This window comes from Cibotium barometz, chromosome 3 (genome assembly GCF_041138505.1).
Source record: "Cibotium barometz isolate CiBa-2024 chromosome 3, ASM4113850v1, whole genome shotgun sequence".
Classification (NCBI taxonomy): Eukaryota; Viridiplantae; Streptophyta; class Polypodiopsida; order Cyatheales; family Cibotiaceae; genus Cibotium; species Cibotium barometz.
In genome coordinates, this window is record NC_141048.1 from 46,644,662 (window position 1) to 46,672,233 (window position 27,572).

Here is a 27,572-nt window from a genome sequence, read left to right on the forward strand (position 1 = left end):
ACCTTTCCCTTTAGTAAATACTCCTCGTTTAAAAACCTCATCTTAAAAAAAAAAAAACATGGAAGCATTCACACTCCGCGTCGTCCAGACAAACAAAGCGGGTAGCAAGAACGGGCCGTAGTTCAGAGATATTTTTCTCTCTCTCTCTCTCTCACACACACACACACACGCGGTCATCTCTCTCTCTCTCTCTCTCTCTCTCTCCCTCCCCCTCTCTCAAGCACGCGCGCGCACTACGCGCACACAATGTTGACAGGAGGATCAAAGGGTGAGAGTAACAGGTGTAGGCCAATGCTGCAATCGCCTTTCGGTCCTTATTGGTAGCAACAGTGGATTAGCGGCTGCACGGAAATGCTTATACCAGCAGCCTCGCAATACAGGTATGTAGCCCTCCCTTTGTGTATGTGTGTGTGTGTTTTGGAAATCTCAATTAGCCTCAAAACAACCATGGTTGTGCTTAAGTATATCGAATTGTGTGAGCATATCAGGGCAAATATCTATAGTTTCCTAAGTTGATATTGCAGAGAAGGCATGAGGCCCTCTTCCCTTGAAACCAAACACTGAGTTGCTACTACTTGCTAGATACCCCACCTTTTGCAGCCCTTTGTTTGGAGCAAATTCATATTGGCCTGAAAACTATCTCTAATTCTCGTCTTTTACTCCTTCTTTTGCAGCTCCCACCCAACATTCACTTGAAGTTTATCATAGATAAATCCTTTGGAAATGCCATCGTTTTAAACGAGTTTTCTTTCGATCATAAATTTGTTATGCCGAGCATCTACAGTTGGCCTCAAATTTTGATTTGTGGTCTTTTTTCGCAGCCCTCATTGTCAATCGGGCCTTTCTCTGAAGCCTACAATTGTTTTAGTGCCCATTAAAGCCTTCCATTTTCAACACTGTGGGGGGCTTTTAAGGCCTTTACATTTGAACTGCAATAAGAAGACAAAGCCATGGATTGAATGGAGATGGGGCAAACTTCTACTATGTGGAAGGAAAATTGAAGGGATGAATAAACAAACAAAATGCATTGTGGCAGCAGTTGCCCTATCAATCATGGAGTTGGGTGCCACTTGCAGCACAAGCAACGCAGTGGACTGTCAAGGTGCAGCTTTCTCAGCAAGCAATTTCGCCAGTAACGACAGTATGTGGGTTGGCATGAGTGCGCCTTCTTCACTCTCTAGTAGTGGCTCATTCAATGTGGCCTTCACTCTATCACCCCAGGAGGAAGGGCCATTACTGAGCTCTCTCAAAAAGCATGATCTTGCATTGCTCATGGGAACAGCCCAAAACAAAGCTTCTTGCACGATTCCAAAGGCAGCGAGAGTTTCCATTGTAATGGGGAAGTTGGTTACAGAGGAAGCTGAGAAGCAGAGACGAGAGGAAATCGAGATGTTGAGAAGGAAGAAAATAAGTGACGCCAATAAGGGAAGAACTCCTTGGAACAAGGGAAGAAAGGGTGAGCTATGATACTTCATCTAATTATTGCTCCTTGTATTGTCAGGTTATGCTCTCTTGATGCTTGAACTTTTGGGTCTTCTCACCATAGTCTGACAGCACTCTTAATGACACATACTACTATGTTGGTCTTAATTACATAGGTGGTCCTAAGGTTCTTGACGGAGGATCTTCCACTCGATTGAAAGTAAGTAATAGTTGGGCAATTCATCTGCACAAGCATTGGATTTTTAGATCTGATTGTGGGTTATATATTATATATTTAGTATATGGCTTGAGATCATGCCCCTGTGGGCAGCATGGAGTGATAGCCACTGGGGTAGCAAGGGCTCGCTAATAGCATTAGAAATATTTTAAGTCGTGTGTGTGTGTGTGTGTGTGTGTGCATGTGTGTGCATGTGTGTGTGCATAATAATAAACAAAAGAAGCCCCGATGTTGGATAGTTTTTAGTCTTGCAATTTTGTTGTCCTGGGGCAACATTGAATATTATTTGAAAACTTTTTCAGTAGCCCTAAATTTGGTTTCTTCTGGAGGATAATGAATTAATCAGCCCCGAGGAAAGAGAACATCTGAGACGGCAGCGGATCAGCAATGCGAATAGGGGAAAAGTTCCTTGGAACAAGGGGAAGCAACACTCTCAAGGTGCTAAATTCATTTTAAAGACCAACTTTTCCGTGCAATGCCGTTTATACAAATTTATGCACTAAAGATCTTCAGGTCTTCTTACAGAGACAAAACAACGCATCCGGGTTAGGGTTATCGAGGCGATGAAAGATCCAAAGGTGAGCACACATGGAAACTTTGGTTTTAACATTATTTGCGAGTAATAACTTGCAGGGGGCTGATTATCCTTCATTGACTTGAATAGATACGTGAGAAGCTACGAATTCAGGCCGAGGTAGTCAAATTTAGGTATGCTTAGTAAAACTCAACTTCTAATAGCATGATGTTTCGTTAGAACATAGGTGCACACGTGTGTGCTATGCATAATGGAGGATTTGAAGTAGATCCTCGCGGGGTCGAGATCCACTTTGCTTTTTGTTAAGTATGGGAAATAACTTGAACTTTCCAGTGGTATATCTTTTTGACATATTAGCGGACATGCAAGCTTCTTTTGAAGTCTTCGTCCAAGTTGCAACCAGCTGGTTGTATTAATTCTTTCTATCCAAGCGGTGCAATTGCCAACCAAGTACGCGTGAGTGTGTGTTCTCACTAATGCTAGCCTTCATATGGCTGAGTGCCCTTCACTTCCGGAGAAGTGATAGAAACTCAGTTCGATGGCTTATCTACTATGAAGATTTGTCTCATACGGTGACATCTTTATGTATGAACCTGCACCAACTCTTGGGCGTTGATGTCTTGAGCAGGGATGTTGTAGCATGTAGTCTATTGGATTCATGACCCTTGCGTCTATCTCTTGCACTTTTGCCCACCCGCCTTTCTTAAAACGCCCTCTCTTGGCCCTTTTTTGTCACTGATGATGTAACATGGAACTGGTATGATCATGTAATGCACAACAAAACCTTCTTTATACCTTTATGTTAGTGAGCATGAAGCAATCCACTTTAATCTTTTATTCACAGGAGGTAGAGCTAAAGAGAGAGAGAATGTAGAGATGACACCAGATTGGGTCCCGATCTACCCACTTAAGGGCCCCCTCCCACAAGCAGCAGTATTTACTTTTATTTTTTTGGAGAACTTCTTTACAATGCAGAAAACTTACTGTAGACGATTGACGAAGGGTTGCCAAACGCAAGGATGATGTGGACCAAGCGTGTGCTGAACTATTGAATGGGTTGAAGACAAGTGTGAAGCCTCTTCGGGGAGCCTTATGCACACCAAGATCTGCCGAGAGAGATGCAATACTGAAGGCTGAATGCTGAAGATAGCTTCGGTCTGCCTTGGAATGAAGCACAAAGAGTGCTTGGCTGAATTGATGTATGCACAAGAACAAAGTCTTAAGCACACATACTTCTGCAATGTATGACTGCTAAATTCTATGAAGAATGAGATGATTTATGCAAGGGCTGAGGGGCTGCTTATATATGCCTAATTGTTGCTAGTCGGTGAGGTTTACTGCTGTCACATGCATGCCCGTGCCATGGCTAATCCTCAACATGAACAGTAGAATCCCTGATTAGGACATTAGTTAGGACAGCATTTAGAGCATCATTAGCATCATCATCATTATTATCAGCAGCATCACCAGCAGCAACATCATAAGCATAGGAGGGCAAGGGAGCCTTGTTGGCAGCCAGCAGGAGACCAAGCAGCAGGCGGCGTAGCATCAGGTGAAGGTCAGTAGGTTTGGTGAAGGCCTTCTTATTTCTGCCGGTCAACTACTGCCCAAGCCCCTGCAGGGCTTCCGATTGGGTCTAAGGCACTTTGTATGCCCCTATTTGGTGTGGCCCATGGTGGCCCACAAGTTGAGGCTCATAGGTTGGCCTATAGCCTTTAATCCCTTTGCTAAACATCTTCTACATGCTTCTAAATGCTTGCTATGCTAGGGTAACCTACATGCACTGACTGTCCTCCAAGTGGGTGAAGTGACATACTCTGATACCTAAGGCTCAAAAGGTGCCTAACATGTCCTTGGACCAGGGCTCACAATGGGGTCACGATGTATGACATTCCTTAAAAAGGTACCACTTTTGTATAAGTATGGCATTGATGATGAACCAATGTGCCACACTGCACCTCAATGCATGGGTGCATGTGACATTCCCTCTTGCTTCGCTTGGCAGTAGTTGCATGGCCTCAAGTAGTCGCCAATATCTGTGGGTACTCTTTGGAAGAATTCCTTGTTGAGCCAAATGGCTTTGTGAGTGCGTAGAACTGTTCGAGACTTTGACCGGAACCATGCTTCTACTTGTGGAGGAGAATTTGCTCAGGCTTGATAATTCTTGATTCGTTGACCACGTCAAGCTGTTGCTCATCCGGAACCGCTCGTAAGGTTGGTCCAACGTAAGGCTTTAACCATGAGATGTGGAAGACATCATGCATAGTTCAATTGTCTAGCAACTTCAACTTCATGGAGACATCTGAAAGAAAGAGCAAACATAGGTTGTAGGCAAAAGCACAAACTGTAGAAGGCTGTGAACAGTTGATTATTGTTGAAAATGAGCACGAGGGAAGCCTGTAGGTGCTTACAAGCATAAGAGACTGTTGCTACAGCCAATGACCTCCAGTAGATATGCAAGAATGAGATCAGAGCTGAAGAGAAGGGAGTGATTCCTTATATATGTCCCATATGAGCTGGTCGGCTAGCTGTAGAGCAGGGCGACAGCTCTCCTGGAGCCTAAATATGCCTAAAAAGGCTCATAAAATGTTGGAAAAATCATAAATAATGTCTGCAAAATATGCTAATGCAGGGCCTCATAAAAATGACCAGTACAAGTACAATCATGAAAAAGTGTAGACCTTCTGGAGATGATATATATTCCAATACCACCTCTTCAGCGCCAGAGGGGCGGTCCAATACCAACACACTGAAGTAACACCTCCAAAGAACTCTCAGAAGTGGGTCGGTGAAGAGATCAACCACATTGTCCTTGGTAGAACAGAAGGCCATCCGAAGAAGTCCCGACTCGATCCAGTCACGTACAGAATGATAATGCACTTCGATATGCTTGGGTCGTTCCCGTATTACAGGATTCTGAGCTAGAGCTATAGCACTCTGAGAATCCAAGAAGATGGTAACCGGGGAAGTGTCGGCAAAGCACAAATGCTCCAGAATCTGATGAATCCAAAGTGTGGAGGATAGAAGGTAGGATTTGTACTCAGCCTTGGTGGAAGAAGCAGAAACAGTCCTCTGCTTTTGAGACTTCCAAGAAACCAATCCAATACCAAGCATGAAGCAATATCTAGATGTAGACCTTCGAGTATCCATGCAGCCTGCCCAATTAGAATCTGTGAAACCAACCAAATCAGCACCACTGGAATAGGTGATGCCATAATTTGAAGTACCTCAAAGATAACGAAGGCTGCTTGCTAATGAGACCTTCGAGTGGTTGATGAGAACTGGCTGAGAACACTCATAGCATAGGAGATATCTGGACGGGTGTTGGTGTTAGCATAGTCATCCCCATATTTTTCCCACATTTGATCCCTTTTATGGCCCTTGGTTGTGGGCTGGCCACCCTATTTTCACCCTATTTTTCCTATTTTTCTTGGTATTTTCCCAAGGTTGGGTGATCATGTTCAGTCGGCCAGCTCCTTGTGCTCCAGTCGGCCAGCCCCATGTGACCTATATATAGGTGGGTTGGCCTCTGCCGCCTCTCCCTTTTTGATTCATTGGTTCATGTGGTGACACACTCTCTCCTTTTGTATCCTTCACTTATGAGACTATTCTGTCTCTTACTCGGGATTTCTTTCATTGCAGTATATTCAGCTTATTACCTTCATCTCTCTCTCTCTCTCTCTCTCTCTCTCTCTCTCTCTCTTGCACTTCTCAGATCAGCACTCTAGTGCTTATCTTACTTCCGCTCTATGCACTCTTTCATGGTATCATCGCTCTAGGTTCAGAGTTTACTCTGCTGCCCCAGTTTCTGCCCTGTTTTCAGCACCTTCTCTCTTGCTTTTTTTCTCAGTTTTGCTGTTGGTCAGTCTGCCCTCTTCTAGGCACTTCAGCATTGCAGATTTGTGGTCAATCTTCATCAGATTTTGACCCTTGGGACTCCTGTACAGCTGTCGGCCTGCTCTGTTTCAGGGCAGCAGTATTGAATGTTCTGCGTTTCATCTTCTACAGGTTTTTTGCAGAAGTTGGTTTGCTAATTTGAGGCTTGGTGGCATCTGGTACCTGTGTGGTGGACACTTTACGTTTTTTGAGATTGTGCGTTTTTTCTTGAGGAGAGCCCGAGTTATCGTGAGGGCTGTCCTAGTTGATGCCTTTTCCTCTTGCACCTTCTTATAGCATATTCCCAGGCCCCCCTGTGTGGCTGTTTTTTCTCTTTATATCAAATCAGCATTTTCTTTTTTTGCTTCCCTTGTCTAGTGGCTTCAAGGTTGTAGGTACAGTCGACAGAAGCTTCTGTGTTTTTTGCTATAGGAGGATTTTTCGGGTGCTGTCTAGCCTGTTAGGGCTGTGTTTTGGCAGGAGGAAGGGACCTACATCAGTATTTTGTTATTTGGGCAGTTTTGAGCTTATGAGGTTTGGTCCTAATGATTGGATCACCAATGACAGTTTCAGATTTGGCTCTCGTACCACTTTCTTGTTATTACCTGGATGAGGCAGACAAGTTGGATGGTGGTAACTTCCAGTCATGGAAGTTGTAGGTTCTTTCTATTCTCAGGGAGTATGGTTTGATGGAGTTTCTCCCTTACAAGAATCGGTGCATACCGGACCTTACCTCCGTGGAGGATGTGTGTTGGTAGAGGAAGATTGACAGACAGATCTATGTCTTTTTTCTCTTGAATTGTCAAGATTCTGTTCTTTGACACTTCATCTATGCTCCTGATGATGCTTCTACTTCTATGTGTGGCAGTTGCTTTGTGACCAGTATGGTGATGCTAGTGATCGGCTAATGGTTTCTGCTTCTGGGTGGTCTGCAGCCAGTGATCTTGTTGAAACTTCTTTTGGAGATGTTCCTGCAGTGGAGGCCAGTGAGCTTGCTTTGCCCACAACTTCTGATGGGGATTTGTCTCTTGTTGCTTTGTCTCCGACTCTTTCTTCGACAACCAGGAGGATGAGGTGTTGGTCCCTTTGCCTGCTATGGAGGAGCCTGCTTCTACGCTGTGTGATGCTATTGAGGAGGCTACTGCTATAGTTACCACTACAGTGAATGCACATGTTTCCCTTTCTCTACGTGAGGAGTCTACTTTCGCTTTGAGTGATGCTATTGATGAGACCACTCGGCTCCATAGATTTGCTTCTTTGATGTTGCAGGATGTTGGATTGGTTTGGAGGTGGTGCTTACAGACTTGGTGGTATTTTGGATTATGGTCAAGTGTGTTTGTGACCGTGCCTAGGGCACAATGGTGCTTCCAGAGTTTGAAGGATTGGGATTTGGATTTGGTTGGGCTTGTGGAGTCCGGACATCAGTTTTTAGAGGGGGCAGTTGAGTAAAGAGTTGCAGAACCCACCGAGGTAGGCCAGCCCTCCTCTCAACGCATGAAGACGAAGAAGATCCAACTGCAGTAGAGGACTCATGCGATGCTGCCGGGAGAGGTGATGAAGTAAGCACTGGTGTGGGTAACCTTGGAGCCAAAGCAGGACTTGTAGAGGGACTAGGAGGTGCAGAAGTTGGTGCAACAGGAACTGGTGGTTGTAAAGTACGAGCTGTCATCGGAGTTGCAGGAGGAGGAGGAGCTGGACATGGAAGAGGTATAAGATTACTAAAATCCGTCGAGAATGGATCATCCAGAAAATTTGTAGATGCATCAGGTGGAGAGGAGTCGATGCCAAACAAGCTCTCATCAAACCAGGCATCACGGGAAATGATGATGTCATCAACCTTTGGATCCTAGAAGCGGTGCCCTTTGGATCTCATACTGTAGTTTGTGAAGATTATCCTCTTTGACTTCTATGCAAGTGTGGTCCTCTTTTGATCCGGGACATGCACATAAGAAACACAACGAAGACACGTAGGTGAGATACAAAAGGCTTGTGTCCTGTAAAAGCCTCCTTCGGAGTCACCCCTCAACTGCTTTTGTGAGAGAGTGGTTAATGAGATAAAATGAGGTAGCCACAGCTTCACCCCAGAAAGCAGGAGGGAGACCTGCATGATGCAACAAAGAACAAGCCATCTCTTTTACGGTCCGGTTCTTTTGTTCCACAACTCCATTCTGCTGAGGAGTGTAAGGAACTGTGTTCTATCGGTGAATGCCCTTCGATGCAAGGAAGTCATCAAATGGTACAAACTCGCCACCGTTATAAGTCTGGAGAAAAGAAACTGTATCCCCAAACTGATTTTCCACCATCGCGATCCTCCTCTGGAAGTGCATCTCAATGATGCTTGCCCATCATGCAGGATGAGCAGATGTGTGAAAGAGACCTGAGCTGAGATAGTCTGCTGACAACTTGCTGAGAATGGAACTTCTAGCAATGGGTACATGACCAAAGCGAGAATGCCACAGAGAAGTATCTGCCTCAAAAACCAAAGCCATTAAGGGGGAGAAAAGCTGATGAATATGTGAGTCAGTGTGAGGGATTGGGGAAAAAAAGTTGGTGATCTTGTCCCTTCTGAGAAGCTTTGTAAACTGAAAAGAGATTTTTGGAAATCCGTGGTACATATAAAACATCATGTAAGCTGGCAGAGGAACCCATAGATACATTACCAACACTAGTGACAGGAAGCCAGGAGTTGTCATCGATGCGAATGGAAGAAGAGAGAGTCGGTAGTCCTCCAAGATATGGGCTTGATTGCTCATGTGGGCAGAAGCACCACTATCACCAACCTATTCCACCGCTTCAGGTGTGTCACTAACCTCTTCTGAAGAAGTCATCTTTGTGATCACGAGGAGTGAATCCTGTGAAGAAGTCGATGAATATGTGACTGCCATGTATGCAACTTTGGTAGATCCCTCCTCTGAAACTTTGTCCTTGCCCTTGTCTTTGGCGTTGTCCTTGTTAGATGCTTTGGAAGCATCCTGGGCTTTATACTTGGCTTTGGCTCCTTGAGAGCTATCGCGACGAGCAAAGCAGCAAGCCTCAATATGACCTATGCTGCCACAGTAATCACATTCATTGCTTTTGTCCTTGGACTCCTTTGAATCCTGTTTACCCTTGCCTTGGCCTTTGTTTTTGTTGTTGTTGTTGGAGGTTCCTTTTCTGCCTTTGCCTTTGCCCTTGTCAGAGGCAACAAAAGCAGACTCTGACTTGCCTTTTCCGTGAAGCATGCACTTGTCATGGAGATAACTCATGACTTCCTTAGAAGGGAGAAGAGGATCACAGAAGTAAATATTATCCTTAAAAGAATCAAAGGAAGTAGGCAATTTACCAAGAAGTTTATGGATAGGATTGTTGATTGTGCTCCCGTACTCCTCAAGCTGCAACTTGATACGGGTGAACTCTCTAATCTTCTCAACCATGTTATCGGACTCATTGATTGTGAGCTTCTCCAGATCTGACTCTAGCTTGGCAATCTTCACTGTCGAAACTCTCCTATACCTCTGGATCTTCGTCCACATCTGATGAGCATTACTCCGTGTAGAGATAAACTATGCTTGGATAGATGGAGTTATGTAATGGATGATGATAAGACGGGCCCGAGCATCCAATATGCTTCTCAAAGCAGGGTCCACCAAGTGAGGTGTGGAGATGGACATCCACACCGGCTCTTTCTAGCAATAACTAAGTGTAGAAAGACCAAGTATGATAGTTGGTTGCTGTAAGCTTCATGGAGTCACTAATTTGGGGAGGATTGTAGGATGGTATATGGGTAGGGGTGGGAGCAAGACCTAGATGAGAGAAACTTAGAGAAGAAGGATTGGGTAGAGGAACCACCTTGGGAGCGGGATAGGGGATCCAGGCAGTGAATGTGCTAGAGTATCAACTCAAGAAGGAGCAGCATAGAGAAATCTCTTGAAGCCATGTCCTCGGACAAGAAACCTTCTCTAAATCAAGATGGCTGTAAAAAAATTAGCAAATAGCCTCCTCTGAAGCTGTGCACAACAAGAGGAGAGAAATAAGAACGGGAGGGAGGGTGGGAAAAGAGAAATAGAGAAAGCAAATCTCTTAGGAACCCTGTTCTCAACACCTAGAATCCTTAACACCTAAAAGAGAGCTTCAGCCTCCAACAGCAAAAACGCAGCAGTCCTCCCAGGGTATTGATGCAGAATACGCAGCAAAGTTGATGAAGCCTTTGCTCCAATCAACACTTTCTTGCCTGTAGATCATCGTTTGGCTCTGATACCATGAAAGAAAGAGCAAACACAGGTTGTAGGCAAAAGCACAAACTGTAGAAGGCTGTGATCATTTGATTATTGCTGAAAATGAGCACGAGGGAAGCCCGTACTGTTGCTACAGCCAATGACCTCCAACAGATATGTAAGAATGAGATGTGAACTGAAGAGCATGGAGTGATCCCTTATATATGTCCCATATGAGCTAGTTGGCCAGCTGTAACAAGCCGACAGCTGTCTTGGTGTCACCATTTGGTCCATCTCCATTTCTGGAGCCTTTTCTATGGGACTGTCACTCCATAGAGCGACCAGATTTGTGCCATGTTCACATGGGGCCAAGCTAGTGTCCCATGTGAAAGGGCCATTCTTTTAGTGTCACATGGACAGGAGCCAGATTAGTGCCACCCTTGTGTGACCAGTGCTGGGTCACATGAACGGAACCAGTTTCATGCCACCCGTGTGTGACTTGCTTCGTGCTGTATGGACGGGAGCCTGTTGGTGCCACCCGTGTATGGCCAGGATGGCGTCTTACCTATGGGATTGTCACTCCATAGGAAGACCAGGACATATCTTTATATTTCTGTCACGCCAGTTTTGTGCCCGACAGGAACTCTTCTTGTAAGAGTACTGAAACCAGCTCATCAAATGCAAGGGCATTTGGATTTCCCTTCATCATTAGTCTAAGAGTAGAGGCAAAACTCTAATAAGAATCCGGCAATGCATTGAGAACTGTGGGCACCAATGTCCTATTAGGATATAAGCAAGCTGCTCCTTAAAATCTTTGATCTTGGTCTAGAAGCTGTCCATTGAGTCTCCCTCATTCATGTGCTCAAACTCCAACTGTTTGCGCAGATATGCAATACGTGCTTCATTGCGCACCTGATATAATGTAGCAAGTGCATCCCATGCCTGTTTTGAAGTCTTACATGACCGAATATGAGGAATAATGTTTCGCTTCAAAGAAAGTGCAAGCAATGCATGTGCCTGTGCATCTCTTCCATCCCATCTCGTTTGAGCAGCAAGGGAGGTAGTGGTGGTGCATGTGGAGGAGCCATATCTGTATCAGATTCTATTTCAGATGTACCTGCAGCACCTGGTTGCTTTGGTAGTTGTGAAACAAGATGAGTTTCACTACCACTGACCACATTCCAAAGGCCTTTAGCAACCAGTACATGCCTTATCATATAGGACCACAATGGGTAGTTAGTCCCATCAAGTTTGTCCTCAGTAGCCAACATGTTGAATACATCACTACTGCCAGCCATGACTTTCTACCAAAAACAAAAAATTTATCAACACACTGCAAGTACTGAGTATTCACTGAATGCAATCCTGGATGGCTGCCAACTGACTGAATTGACTGCAAAGTGTATGAAAAATAACATAGAGTAGAGAATAGAGTGTTACCGGCAAAAGTATGATGGTCGATGTTGTTGAAGACACTGTAGATGCTGTTGCACACCAAATCTTTGCCCAAAATCGAGCAGAACCAGTCCGGAATGATGCCTCTTCAGAATGTTTGCAGAAACCTTGCGGTGCCCAAAACGCGCCCAAATTGCACCGTGGACCCCGAAAACTTTGTATATTGTGTATACATCACAGTACAATATATAACTTCTTCTCCTAAGAAGGTATTTCAATTGGAGACAGAAAAACAGGGTCGTGAGGAGGGAGGCAGACTACTAGATCAAGTGTCAAGGAAGCTAGCTCTGATACTAATTGTTGGAATTAGGGTTAGGGTTGCAACAATGCACACACAAAAGATGGAGAAGCTTGAGAGCACACAAACTCACTAGATTAGAATAAACAAATGTGTGCCAGATACAAAAGATAAAGTACACATTCCAAAATGAGTAGATAAGAGGGTGTACATACGCAAGGGGGAAAAAACCTCCTAGTAAGGGAAAAAGTCACCCGGCAGTCCTAAGTATGTTCACACACATCACTACCATATAATGCTACATTTCTGAACTTGGCTAGTGCCCTAAACCTAATGTTTATCTCTGTAACTCAGGAATTAGCCTTCGATTAGGCATGTCCATGTGCATGCACATGGCATCCCCTCGTGCTAAACTTTGACCTTTGACCCTGGATGACTGTCATCATCCCCTATCTCCACATATGGTCCCCCATACTTGGTCATCCTTCCCTTCTTGGCAACCTTTTCACTGAAAACTGTACCTTATGTCTCTGAATCTACTCCAAATCTGATGTAGAGATGTGTGCACCTGTTCCACTTTGTCCCCTTGCCTTTTTGCCCTGTCCCTAAACACAAACATGAATCCTTTTTCTTGAAACTTATCGTGGCATCCTTGGCTCCATCCCTTGGATGAACTTCATCCTGTGAAGTGTTCCATAAAACCTTTTGGGGCAGCCCCAACTTGCTACCAACTCTCATGAAACCCTCTCCTTGGGTTTGCTTGACACCAACCAGCTTCTGGGGGTCTTGACACATGTTGAGTTTCTCTCCTTGGACTTGTGCACTTCTTCTGGGACACCAACAACACTTAGCATAGCTGAGCCTGATTCTGTTACAATGTTGCATGGTCACCACACCATCTTAAGATCAAGACACGGGCGATGGTTTCATCCATGTGCGATGTAGTAAGGGTGGGTAGAACATGGACAATAACACTATCTTAGTGTCGGTTTCAAGCTCTGATACCAATGTCACATGTGGAAGCTCTGGGAGTCTTCTTTCGGCCCTAAGCAATGCATAGGAACACTTGAACAATCAACATAGATAGACAATAGAGACATGGTTGTATATTCAATATATTCATAGAGTACAAAAAGGCACATCATATGTGGCCTCTGGCCTTCCCAAAAAGGGTAACAAAAAGCCTAATCTATGACCTAACTCCATAGGGGAGTGAGATGTCTCAACAATGAACTCCCAACTGGTGTCGGCTAGCTCCAGTGGACAAATAAATCACATAAATATTTCCAACTTGAGGTAAACCTTTGCAAAGCTTGGCAATGTCAATTGTGTCCAACTTGAGCCTGTCTAGTTCCCTAAACGTAGTGATTATTTTGCTGCAACTCAGGGATTAGCGTTGGATTAGGCATGTCCATGTGCATGCACATGACACAATACTAGATGAATGAGTGTCATTTAGGATAGCTTGCACCCCCATTTCGACTTCTTGTCATGGCAATAGAACATCAAAGGCGAGCTGATTCTATATTTCTGTTTGACCATATATTTGTGGATAAAATACACTAGACAATTGCAACTTAGTCTCAACGTTATCAAATGATACTCTCCAAAAATGGGAAGTAAACTTGGGATTTGTGTCTGAAGTAATTATCCGTGGTAAGCCACAAACGGGGTACCAAAGTCGAATAAACAAGCGAGCGATGTCTTCTAATGTGGCTGTGTGCTTGCATAGAATGAGCATGCAAAACTTATTGAACTGGTGAACAATAATCAAATGCTGTGTATTTGTGGTACCCATAAGTGTTGGAAGAGGGCCTACGAAGTCCATACTAATATCCTAAAAAGGTCCCTCGGGAATAGGCAAAGGCTGTAGCAACTCGCTGCTTTGAGTATGGAACCTTCACTTTCCGGAAAATATGGCATGCATGAACATACTCGTAGATTTTTACCAACAGAACAACTACTCCAACTTCTCCAAGGTACTGTTGATACCTCAATGGTCCCCAACAAGAGAATCATGGGCATCATGAAGAAGTGCCCGTCTTTTCTCCCTTACACACAGCCAGTTCTTGTAGAACAAGTAGCCAGCGTGAACTATATAATGACCTGATCTTGAACTAAGGTTCAAATTGTATGGAGTCCGGAATTCTACCGAATCCGCATATTGTGCCTTCATACTATTGAAACCTTTGCCTAGAATTTCTAGTGGATTTTTGGAATGTTTGTATGGTGGACTTCCGACTAAGAGCATTAGCAACAAGGTTATTCGTGCTAGGGACATATTCAATCATGCCTCCAAACTGTTGGAAGCTTTGACTCCATGTGGCTTGCCTATCACTCCATCGGGCACTAGGCATGGTTTGCAACCATTTAAGTGCCTGGTGATCAATCTTCACTATGAATTTCATCCCATAAAGGAAAAGTTTCCAATGCTTGAGAGCTATGAGCACCCCTAAAAGCTCCTTGTCATACACTGAATAATATTCTTGCTAGTATTAAGCTTGCGGCTCTATAAGCCATTGGTCTACCCCCTTGCTTTAAAATAGCGCCTATGGCAAGGTTGCTAGTGTGGACGATAACCGCAAACGGGTCATCCCATGATGCGAGCTTGTCTTGATTGTGAATTCCCTCTCATAAAGGAAAGGTTTCCAATGCTTTGAGTGTTGTGATCACCCTCAATAGTTCCTTGTTATTTACCAAATAGTTGTTTTCAGCAGCATTCAGCTTACGGCTGTAATAAGCCACTGGTCTTCCATCTTGCTTTAAAAGGGGGTTTTTCTGGCATCTTCACTCCCTTGAGCATAAAACTTGTCCATGTGTGTACTGAAGGCTTGGCAAAGACCCACAAATGGCTTGATTTCGTGAGTAGTCTTGGGAATTTCCTAGTTCTATATAGCTTGCACCTAAGACTTTCTCCACATTTATTCTGCTTTGCAGGGGCAAAATAGTTAAGTATATCATCCAAAGAGACGAATAAGCACTGTCCAATGAGCTTCATGAACACTTGATACATCATCTTATTGAACATTGCCGGTGCATTGGTGAGTCCAAACGGCATCACCACGAACTCATAATGGCCACACTCGGTCCTGACTTTGCAATGTTGGCCTCAAAGATCCAACACTCGTTGATATGGTAGCCATTCTTGAGATCTATCTTGGAAAAATACTTTGCACCATTGAGACGCTCTTGAATGTACTGAACACTGGGCTTTGGGAACTTATTCTTGATAGTAAGCTTAATAAGTGCCCTATAGTCCATATAAATGTGCGGTCTTATCTTTCTACTTTGGACAAATAATATGGCGCAACGAATGGCGAGGATGATTGTAGGATAAATCCACTCTGGAGTAACTGGGACAGTAGGTGTTCCAGCTCGGTGAATGTACTCAATCTTGGGCATTGGGAACTTATTCTTGATAGTAAGCTTAATAAGTGTCTTGTAGTCCACCCATAACGTGCAATCTTATCTTTCTTATGGACAAATAATATGGGTGCAACAAATGGCGAGGATGATGGTAGGATAAATCCAGCCCGCGGAGTAACGGGGACACTAGTTGTTCCAGCTCGCCTTCCAATGCCTCGGACAAGCGATAGGGGAACTTACTGCGAGGCTTTGCCCTAGGGACCAACTCAATCCGACAATTCTTAGGGCAAATGGGTGGAAGCTTGGGCGGGAGGTCGTCCCTTAACATGATGTCTTGAAATCGTGGAATGAGACCTGCCATTCATTGCTCTGAAGGTTTTGTTGTTTGAACAATGGACTATTGAGTGCAAGCATAGATCAGTGCACACTCAACTCCTTTTTTGATTGCTCGTTGAGCCTGGACATGAGAAATGAGTGGGATTCCAGGGAATGCTCCTATTCCGCGAATTGTGACAACCTCACGTAGAGTGTCAATAATAGGGAAGGTGTCCTTCCACCAATCGGGAATGGGCGCAAACTTCGAAACCAATGGATGCTGAGAATCATGTCACACCCAAAAGTGGTGAAACAATGAAATCCCATTGAAATGAACATGGAATTGAAACTGCTGAACTTTGTGAGTGATATGCGTTTGGAGATCTAGTCTAACCTTGTCCACAACTAGATGGTATCTGTATGATACTAAGGCACATCTTAGCAGCCAATAGTGGAGAGATGGCATCAGAGCTTCCCATGTCGAAGAGGACAATAAACTACTATCCCTTTGCTATGCCATAGGCACAAATTTGAGCTTTCGTCTGCCTCTCAGCCTTGCTCTCTTGTTTATCACCAAATACCACTAGGGACATTGTATTCAAAGTGGGCAAAGGCTGAATGGGATTAGAGATTGAGATTGGAGGTGTAGGTGTAGCTGGCAGTGTGTCCACTGTAGAGGATAGTGGCTTGGTGCCCTTCTCGGTCTGCCACTTGGTAGAGTCCTTACCATGCCCCACATGATGGCAGAAGAAACATTAGTTCTCTGCCTGGTATCGCTTGTGCTCGTTTGGTTGGAGATAACCTCCTATAATACCCTCCTTGACCTTCTCCTCAGGCATCTTCTTAGGTTCTGTATCTCTATTTTTCTTACTGCGTGAGTTGCTTTGAGTCTTGGTATTAGGGTGTCAAGGGAGAGACTATGGAGGGTCAAAGAACTCCATGGCTTGTGTTGGGAGAGAGAGAGAGAGAGAGAGAGAGAGAGAGAGAGAGAGAGAGAGATGTGATAACACTTGAGAGATGAGGATTGCACGACTCAATGATGTGTCTCTTGTATTAGCTTCAATAGAGTACAATGCTTTTGTAGCCTTCGAGGCTTATCTTTTGACCCAATCAAACACACTAGGTGAGTGACACATGACATGGCCATTGACATCACTGCTTACTTCACATACACATAATATCTTATCCACCTAAGCGTGGGTTCACACACATAAGTGAGTGTTCACACTCCTTTAGGGCCATAGTTTATATCATACGTTTCGTATTGCCATATGTTAGGGAGAATGATAGGTATGATAAAGTATGATTCAGCTCTTGGTTGAGTTTCATACGTGGCCTTAAATTTGGGGCTATATATGCATGTGGGAGTTGGGACTTAAAAATATTGACAATTTGACACTTGAAACTTGAAAGTTGAAGGCTAAAACTTGAAACTTGAAAGTCGATGGCTGAAAACTTGAATGTACATAGTACACACTATGTACTATATGTGCTAATAAGTATGTGCAATACATTGGTACAGTGTAGGGCTTTTTATAGTATAGTGCCCACTGCCCAACATGAGGCCCATGTTCTGAGCCTAGTAGCTACAGGGTGCAGACCAGCCTCGGTGTCACTTTCAAGAACGATAGGCTAGTTTCATATACCGTTTTACCATACGCTAACAAACGTTTGCTTCACCAATCATATAAGTATGATATGAACTATGAACAAGGCTACATGCACACGTATGCGAGGCCCCGAATACCCAACTAACCCCCCGAAGGTTGAAGTGTGATGAGGAACTTTCACTAGGCAGGAATACACATGCTCCAACTTTGGTAGAACTTGGCTTGTTCTAGTTGCAGGCTTAGAGGCACATGTAACTTGGCTTAGAGGCTGGTGAGCTTGGCCTCAACAGGCTCAGAGGCTCAACACTAGCATGGCTCAAAGGTTCATGTAGCTTGTCCCCAACAGAGACTCAGAAACCAAGGTTACACTGGGAGTTAGTGGTCCATGTCCTATATTGGTTTCGATCACAATATCTTCCCCCCCCTCCTTTGTTTTAAACAGTGGTAAACTGGAATAAAGGAGCATTACAAACATATAAGAGAAAAAACACACATGGGAATTATTCAATTCAGATTTCGGGGACATCTTGGGCAGGGAACCCTTGACATGAAACACACATAGATTAAGGGTCGAGGTAGAATCCCCCTTGATGCCGGTGATGTTACCTTTCTTGCAGCGTCCTTTCCATGGTACTAGGTCTTGCGGCCCGTGCACGGATGATGATGATGATGAAAAGATTGGTGTAGAAGCCTGTGTTGGTGTCGTGGAAGAAAGCATTATAACAATGTATGAAGCCCAAAAATACTTTCCCCATGTGAACAGCCTTTAAATCTAAAAGGCTTTTTACATTGATTTTTAAACCACTAAGGCTAATAACCGTAAGGGTTTAGGAAAGACTGCTCAACTTTTGCCTTAAAAGCACAGGCTGCTCCCTGTCAGATAGCCCTCAACTAGTGAGCTATGGTGATGGCTGCTACTACTCTTATCCGATCTTGTTCACAACCGTATTTCAGCTGATTTTTCTGCTCCAGCTTCAATCAAGATTGATTGACGTGTTAAATCTTTTGATTTTTGGGGCTTTGCCATAAGCTTCAGGCATGGTAGCTTTAGGTGCCAAAGTTTAGGTTGGCAGTCGTGATGGGTGGTGCAGCTGAGCAGGATGCAGGTGGTGCAGCAATCTAGCGTAGCAATATATCTGGCGGAAGCACTTGAGTGGGTGTTGCAAGGTTCCAGCCTGGTTGGCAACTCCAAGATAATGACTATGTAGGAAAGTGCTCAGCTGCAAACATGCCGTCCAGCAAGATCAGAGGGAGGAGTAAGGGTTGGTTCTGATACCGTTTCTTGGTATTAGGATGTACATGGAGAGAGACTATGGAGGGTCAAAGAACTCCATGGCTTGTGTTTGGGGGGGAGAGAGAGAGAGAGAGATGTGATAACGCTCAAGAGAGATAAGGATTGCACGACTCAATGATGTGTCTCTTGTATTAGCATCAATAGAGTACAATGCTTTTGTAGCCTTAGAGGCTTATCTTTTGACTCAATCAAACACTCTAGGTGAGTGACACATGGCATGGCTATTGACATCACTGCTTACTTCACACACATAATATCTTTTTTCTTTTCTTTTTTTTTTTCCAAGAAAAGATCCTTTCATTAGTTATAAAAAACGCCCACTGGGCTACAAAACCCTCTCCTGCTCATAAGAAGGCAGAGCAGAGATCCAATCAAGTCTGCTAGGGAGACTCTCCCTAGGTGCAGAAAAATACAAATGAAGTACAAATAACTGAGAGGCTATATCATACAATAGGAGGGGGGAAAATCCAAACAGGTGGCCTATAGTGCCAGCGGGGGTACCCGCGTGTAGAGTATAGAAAGGGCCGCTGTGCCAAGTGGTGTGGAAGGCCTGGTGCCGCAAGATCGCTCAATCCGAGTCGCCCTGGATGCGGTCATACTGTCCTTGCAGGGTGTGGATCAACTCCTGCCAGATAGCCCGAACAGTCTCTGCTGGTGGCTCCAGTCTCCCCTCAAAGGCCCTGAAACAACGGGCTCTTCGGGTGAACCATATGGTGAGGCTGCTGAGGAGCTCCCATCGTAAATCCCTCTCTTGTGTCCAGCCGGCTGTCGAGAAATCCGGTGAAGGAACAAGGCGAGGCTGGCCCCTAATGAATCTGATGGCGTGGCTGTCGTGCTCCGTCTCGTATCCCAGAGCTGGCCCTGACGAAGTCGACCAAGCAGCGGCTCCCCACGTATACATGCCCTCTGGAGAGAGGGGGGCCAAAATGCGCAGCATCCTCAGCCAAATCTGCTGCGCCTGTGGACAATCCCATAGGCAATGTCTCTGTGTCTCAAATGGGTGGCCGCATCGGACGCAGGCCGGCGGAAGGCCACTGTAGACAAGCTAGGTGCCAACTGCAGAGCCCCTGTGGGCAACCAGCCACTGGAAAGCCGAGATCCTGCTCCGATGCAGCTGAAGAGACCATCCTCCTCGCAGTCAAAATATGCCTCCCCAACCGAACAGTGTACTAGAAAAAGGTGATCTCTGTGGCCTCGGGGGACGCATAAGGATCATGCCACTCGTACTCGCCAGGGTCCCACTGGAGCCGGGCCAAGGGGCGTGCAACATATGCCCATATGCGCCAATCAGAGTCAACATCTGCAGGATCTGGATCAATATGCCACTTCCGAGAAGCGGCGGCCACTACCCGTATCCTCTGAACGATGCACTCTGCAACCAAAGGCGACTCCGCCTCCACTCTCTGAAGTCTGCCCTCATCCTGTATCTCATAGTAGAGGCATCTACCATCCTCAGTGCAAGCTTTGACAGCAATTAGGATCTCCAACTGTGTAAAGGCTCCCATCCAGCGTGGGGCCGCTGGCTCGAAAGGCGTGAACCACTCCTCAATGAGTGCCTCCCGAATGTCATCCCTCATAATCAGCCCCCCTCTAGAGTGACTCAGCCTCTCCGCTTGGATCTCCTCCGGGAGACTGCAAAAGGCCTGCCAATCTCCAAAACTGCGTGCTGGGCCTGTCGCCAATGGTCCCCAGGCTAGACGAGGCCGAGAACCCAGCATATGACCCTGCTCTGTGCGTACCACGGGGCTCCAGATGAGCGGCTGTCTGGCCCGCTCCTCATCACAAGTGGGAGGTCTCTGAGAAAGCCCCGGTCTCAGCAACTCCCAAGCTCGCAAGATGCTCAAGGCAAATCTGTCCTTCCATCCTCTACTAAGGCCTGTCCTCCTCATCTCTATGAAGATCCACCGTATCTCTGGTGCCCAAGTGCCCCCTGCTGGGGGAGCTCTAGCCTGCAGCCGCTGAAAAAGAAGCTCCTTCCAAGGCTCAGCGCCTGGAAGCAGCCCCCGAACAATAAGCTTCCCCAACAAGGCTCTACTCTGATCAGCTGGATCTATAATGCCCAAGCCTCCCTGGGCGAGCAGAAGAGTAATAACTGCCCAAGCAACCTTAGCCCGGGCTGGCTGACCATCCCGCCCAGACCAAAGAAAGTTCTTGATCAACCTATGTACCTGGCTGATGCAAGAGCTCGAGAAGATCCAGCAAGACGTGATGTACCACATAGTCGCTAAAAGCACCTGACCACCCTCCCAGCCAAGGATAGCCGAGCTGTACTCCAATATAAAAGCTTCTTCCGAATGCTCAGAAGAAGCGGGGCGATCTGCTGCTCAGGTGACAAATCAAGTCCAATCTGGCATCCCAGATACCGCACTGCTGTGCCAGGAGGAATCCATCTAAAACCCGGGTTTGGGCTCCATGCCGGAGCGGGAGCGCTACTGATCCAAAAAGCCACTGTCTAGCACCAATTGATCAATGCTCCCGAAGCCACACTAAAAACCTGTAGCGACTGCTCTGCCCTCTGTAGATTGGCCTCCTGGTCATGCAGAAACAATCCCGTGTCATCAGCAAACTCAGAATCGAGCAAGTCCTCACCTCGGACTGGAAGCTGGAGTCCTCTCAAACCAACCTCCTCTGCTGTCAGATACATGCTCATAGCCTCTGCAAAGGAAAGAAAAAGGAACGGGGCGAGAGGGCATCCGTGACGGACTGATCTGGTCAACTCAAAACTCGGCCCCCGTCCTCCTGCCATCAACACCTGGCTACGAGCTGTGGAATATAGAGCCGCCACTCCTCAAATCCAGTCTGGCTCAAAACCCAGGCGAAGCATAGTGCCCTCTAGAAAACCCCAATCGACTCTATCGTATGCCTTCTCAAAATCGAGAAGCATAACGACCAAGTCCTCACCGAGAAATCTAGCTCGGGCCGTCGCTTCCCAGAAGGTGAAAATGTTGTCAAGGATACTGCGCTCCTTGACGGATCCTGTCTGGGTAGCATGAATCAACTCCCCAAGGAAGGGTTGGATCCTCAAACTCAAGGCCTTTGCTAGGACCTTGTAGACAGTATTGAGGATCGTAATAGGCCTCCAATGTTTAATATCATCTGACACTTCCTCCCCCTTGGGGATAGGAAAGATCAAGCCCTCTGAAAAACTTTGTGGCATCACCCCCGTGTCCAAAACATACTGAAAGCCCCTGCGGAGGCCTGGCCCCAAAAGGTCCCAATAGCGCATAAAAAAGGCAGGCGTCAATCCATCCTCCCCAGGGTAATTATGACGCGGAAGGACCCTCAAAGCCTCAACAAGCTCATCCTCTGAAAGGGGCTCACCCAAAACTGTGCGCATACGATCTGTGACCCTCCTTTGCACATGGGCCACACAGTCTGTTTGCAAGCATCACGTGCCTCCGTGGCTGGCTCCACTGAAAGCAGGTCTCTATAGAACTCAGTGGCAATAGCTCTAATCTCCTCGGGCTCAGTGGCTAACGATCCGTCCTGCCTCCTGAGCTGGCGTACTCCTGCTCGAGCATGGCGAGGTCCGGTGATCTCATAAAAATTCCCCAGTCACTCTATCACCAAGCTGCGTCCACTGAGAGGCCTGGCGATGATAGTAGAACTCGTGTCTCTGCTCCTCTGCCTCTCTAACCTCCTGGCGTGCCTGGTTCAGCTGGGACGCCACCCACTCACATGTAGGCAGCTGCTCCTGAAGACGATGGAGCGAAGCAAGGCTACGTCTCAAGCGACGCTCCCGCTCTCGTCTCTCTCCCAGCCGTGTCAAGGCTGTAGCGTGCAAAAAAGAGCTGAGCTCGATGAGTCCCTGGGCACACTGGCCTGCTGCATCCAGGTCAGAGCTCTGGCTATCATGCCGTCCTCAAAAAGACTGGGATCTGTAAGTATCCTCTCTGGGATCCTCAAATGCAAGCTGGTCTCCCGTGTCCTCTCCTCAAGTGTCAAAATAACTAGCGCATGGTCTGAAAAAGAGGTGCTCGAGAATGCCAACGGAGCCACCACGCTCCCCGAACCTGTCGCCCACATAGAAGCGATCGATCCGATATAGATTAGTCCCTCCCTACCGGCGATCCGACCGAGAAAAACTAAGACTGTCCTGAGAACGGGAGAAAGCCTCATGCTGCCATGCATCAGTGATCTGCAGTGTCATACAAAATTGCTACCAAGCTGCAAGCTCCGTGCCGTGCACTGTCACATGACTGCCTCCCACCCTATCGGCCGGGTCCTCAAGCATGTTGAAGTCTCCCCCGACACACCAATGTGGGGCCTCGGGCAATGCATCTGTAACAAGGGTCCTGAACTCTACTGTGGCACTAGCATGGTTGGGCGCATAAACATTGAGCACACCAAAGTGCTCATCGTGCATCCTCAGAATAACATACTGCGCTCGACCAGGCACAATGACCCCACGATCCACAATGGCTTGCTGCCATACATCCGCAATGACCATACATACTCCTCCCTGCCCACCCAAGGGGCCAAAACCTGCAGACCAAAATGTGTCCCATCTACGAGGCATCACCGAACCATATCTCCGAATCCTGCTCTCACTCAAATGGTGCTCCTGCATCATCAGAATATCAATACTGCCCCCAACCAGGCATCTCTGAAGCTCCTGCCTCAAGCAACCACGATAACGTACATAGTGTGCGCCGCCAAGGCCCTGTACATTCCATGAGATGATCCTCATGGATGACCTGCTGAGGTGGAGGTTGTCTTAGCCATACGGCGGGCCTTCGCAAGTGGCTTGGATGGAGAGTAATCCCCATCCGAGCGGCTACGAATCTGCCCACCCGGCGTGCTGCAAGAGTCTCGAACCAGGCGCCAGTGGCTGTGCCCCATAGCGACTGCCTCCCGTTCGGAGAGAGAAACCTCATGTATGCATACATAGCCAGGGTCTCGTGCTAGGTCTGCCACTATGCGAACCACCAAATGTCGATTCCCGGAGGCATCCGCACTCCCGGTATCAAAGAAATGTGCCAACTCCCAGAGTCGGCCTATCACGTCTGTCATCTCCAAATCGCTCACATGGTGAGAAAACTCAACTGCCTGAGTCTTCAAAATACTAAGAGCGAGATCCAGAGTCCACTCCCGGTCGCTAGTGCCGCAAAGAGGGAAGGAGAAGGCCACCGCTGAATCCAGTGCCTCCTCCCCTCGGGCCGGAGGTATCACCACATGAACTCTGATGGGTGCTGGCTCGTGGGGGCCCTCCGCTCCAAAAAGGTGTGTAAAGGAGTAGTCGAAAGCCTCCGAGCGCTGTCTAGTGTCGAGACTACTCAGCCGATTGCGGATAGAGGATATCCGTGAAGCACGAATCGGCATGGTAGGTCTCCTCTGCGGTGCACGAGCAAGGTCGGTGCTCAGTGCCCGCCGGACTGCAGGTGAGCGCCAGGGTATTGCCAGTGCCTTCCGGGGAGTTGAGGCGAGCGGAGGGGGAGGAGGGGGGGGGGGGAGAAGGGGGTGGGGAAGGAGCCGCTGAAAATGCGGGAGCGGGAACGGGAGGAGGCGAAGGTGGAAGCGAGGCGGGAGGGGGGGGGTGTTGGCATCTCCTGATTATCAGTCTGCGCTGGGGTCTCCTCCTGGAGGGGAGCAAAGGTGTTTCTCACTGGAACCCAATGATGCTGAGGCTGTGTCTGCTGCTGCGTCAGTCTCTGGGCATGCTGCTGTGGCTGTCTCCCTCTACGGCGCCCCTGTCCAGGCCGCCAATCCAAGGTCTCTGTGGGCTGAACAGGTGTCCCGGAGGCTGCCTGCCGAGCCGCATCTGTGGGCGGGCCATCGGAGGTCTGCTGCTGCTGTGAGGGTCGGGGTCCTGCGAGGGCAGACCTTAGCCAGGTGGCCGACCTGCCTGCATATAAAACACTGGTTCGGAAGCCCCGAAAACTCCACTCTCTGATCGATCCATCCCCCCCCCTATCCTAGGTAACTGAATGACCTTGAGAAGGGAGGAGATGTCAGGAACCAAAACTCTGACCGAAGGCAGGCCAGCTGCTCTAGCCACCACTGAAGCTGCTGTGGGGCCAGTCTCAAGCACCGAGCCCACCAATGATCCTATCCTAGAAAGGAGCGGAAGGTAAGTCCAGGAAAGCAAACTGTGACATGAAATAGGCGCTCTCCTTGCTCGGCCGTTGCTGGGTCGAAACCATGCTGCCAATGTCTGAAGAAGGCCCGAGCGCCCCTGATGTCAAGGGGACTCATGGCTAGGACCTCGGCCGTGCTCTGGGCTGTCTCGAACTCAATCTGGTAGTGTCTTGAGATCCAGATTCCACATCATTACCTAGGGCACCTAGAATATGCTGTGGAGGCGGGCCTGGTGATCTTGTACAAAGATGATGGCACTTGCCAGATGCTGTGGCTGTCATACTATCGTGTCACTGCCACACCTGCAGCTGAGGTTCCAGCCTTGCTGACCCTCACGGACCAGCATTGGGAGGGTCAGCAAGCTCCATGGACCTTGCTGACCCTCATCAGTAGCATCACCGCCTGGCGCATAATGCATGTGGTGTGGGCTTTGTAGCAAGGTCATCTAGGGCATGATCACCCCTCCGGCAGAGACCGTGTGTTTCATATGAACGGACACCATTCATAGGGCGACTTTTGGTCTTTGCAGAAGCGCCGCATAGCTTTTCTCCATATTTGCAGCCCTGGGCTGCCTAACTCGAGTGGATGGCGTTATCGTTTGGCACTCCAGGCCCCTAGTGTGACTTTTCCCTCCATCCACACAGATGATCTGTCCCCCGAGGGCAGCCAACCATGGGGCATTTGAAGGAATTTATTATACATATTGAGGTTATTTTGTTCTGTTTAAAGTTCTGGTATGTGATTCCCCATATTCAGATTTATGTACATCTTGTATGCAGTCCTGAAATCAGGTTGAGAATAAAGACAGGAATAATAAATGCATGGAATGCAAAGAAGAGGATGAAAGCCAGACAGGAGATTTGTCTCATGGAATGGAAGGAGATGATTGCTGAGGCTGCCAGAAAAGGTGATGAAGGGGATGTGGTTTATCGATGGGATAGTCACGCCACCATAAGAGAGCAGCTACGATCTGCATGGCAGCCTCCACCACGTAAAAGGAGAGGAGAGGTTATCTCTAGGGGTGACCTATCGACCGAACACAGGATGAGAATATCTGAAGCAATCAAAGCCAAATGGACTGATCCTGTAAGGAGGTGTTCAATTTTTTGAGTCTGTGGTGTGTCTGTGGTGTGCATGTGCAAGTTATTATTTTTTCCTTGCATGGCAGCAGAAGTACAGGGCCAATGTTCAACAACCCATGGGAATGGTGGGGCGCATGGCATCTGGTGTGCATTTGTGAGCGTGCTGTGCCGTGTTATGTCTTTTTTTCTTGCCTCACGTTGAACAGTGAGTGGGAATGGTGTGTGCATGTGCATGTGCATTTGTAGTCGTCTAGGTTCTAACTTTTTTTCTTACATGGTGGCAGAATTACAGGATCAGTGTGGAGAAGGGCATACACGAGTCCTTGATGAAACGTGGTGTCGCATCCAATCCAACACCAAAGAAGTCGAATGGTAGCCGTCGAAACAAAAAAAATCCTCTAATTAAAATAAGACATGATAGTGCAGGCAGCCGGAAAAATCCAGTCACATTAGTAAAAGAACAGCCAGTTTCTTCAAAAGCAGCCATGGAACTACCCGCATACAAAGATCCTCAGACTGAGAAGAAGCTTGAGAAGCTCAAATGGATGCGAGATCGTCGCCTCTCTGTGGAAGAGAAAAAGCGGAAAGAAATTACCGAACGGGCCAGGTGAATCCCAAGTCAATTTTTAAGCATGATGTGTGTGTGTTCTGAATCCTATCTGATTGCAAGAGTCTGTTTCTACGCAAACAGGGTCCTAATAGCACAAGCAGAAAAAGCAGCAAAGGCTCTTGAAGCCGCAGCAGTGAAAGATAAGAATGCTCTAGCTCCACTGTTAGAAACACGAAAACTGCTGGCAGAGGCAGTGCGCTCGTTTGAGACGACGAGTCTGGGCAGACATAGCTCCAAGGCAGCAGCAATGTCGGGTGGAGATGGAGACCTGGCGGTTTCTACAGATGTCCTGAGCAGAGCAGCACTTTCTTCCCCATCAGGCATACGGGACGGAAAAGGTTCCTGACAGTCTTATGTTAAAGAACACATGGGAATTGATCTGCAGCTAATTATAGCCCTTGCATAGGATCTGAACCAGGCAACTACAATTGAGTTTTGGAAGAAATTTTGCCTGGGCATGATGGTTCTCAAGAGAGATGCTGATTTTTGGCAGCAATAGTAGGTAAGGATAGGATGGCCGGAGAGGAGTTCCAAGGAAGAGTTAGGAGGCTGGCAACAGTTACCCTCTAATGTAGTGTAGTTGTAAAATAGGGGAAATGGTGAGCAGCCAAATCAGCTACACTTCTGTTTTTGCATAGAATTCCAGTGCCTATTCTTTCTAAATGCACATTGTTTTGCATTTTCTGATATTTTTTCTTGTATTCTATGAGATGGGTTCACTAGCAAAACCATGACCAAGCCCATGTGTTCATTATGTGAGCTATTGAAGACTAGACAATCACAGGGCTGCTTGGACTAATTTTGACAAAAGTTTGCATGAGTCCCACCACTCCAGGGCGGTTTAGGCCAGAATGGCTAGCAGTGACGGGCTGGTGGGAGGTTGCAGAAGCTGCTTGCTCTCCAGAACACCGGCTAGCAAAGAACACATATGTAGACACACACGATACATATATATTGAGAGAGAGAGAGAGAGAGAGAGAGAGACGTCTCTTTAGTAGGGGTTCATGAATTCTGCTATATACATGGAGTGCGTGTGCAATTAAAGCTATAGATTGTGTGTACTTGAAATGTCACCCCAAAAAAGAACTTGATGGGATTGCTTGATAGGATTTGTGTTGAGATTATTATCTTTCAAAGCCTTCTTAGTGTATGCAATTAGTGAAGTTAGAGGTTCACTTTTGCTTTGATTCTTCCTAGCTAGCAAAGATTTTAAACTTGGTGTAAGGTCCAAGGTTTAAATCAAGATTGCCACTAGGATTA

At 46.9% G+C, this 27,572-nt stretch overlaps 1 protein-coding gene across 1 annotated transcript; it reads left to right on the forward strand.

Annotated features, from left to right (window-relative positions):
- On the forward strand, positions 1-27,001 carry LOC147640146 (uncharacterized). The gene is made up of 9 exons (XM_086777690.1): positions 1-380; positions 822-1,456; positions 1,599-1,642; positions 1,990-2,098; positions 2,186-2,238; positions 2,325-2,368; positions 25,400-25,706; positions 25,987-26,309; positions 26,394-27,001. The coding sequence occupies exons 1-9, from the start codon at positions 352-354 to the stop codon at positions 26,656-26,658; spliced, it is 1,809 nt and encodes a 602-aa protein (XP_086633816.1). The 5' UTR covers positions 1-351; the 3' UTR covers positions 26,659-27,001.
- Positions 27,002-27,572: the final 571 nt, after the last annotated feature.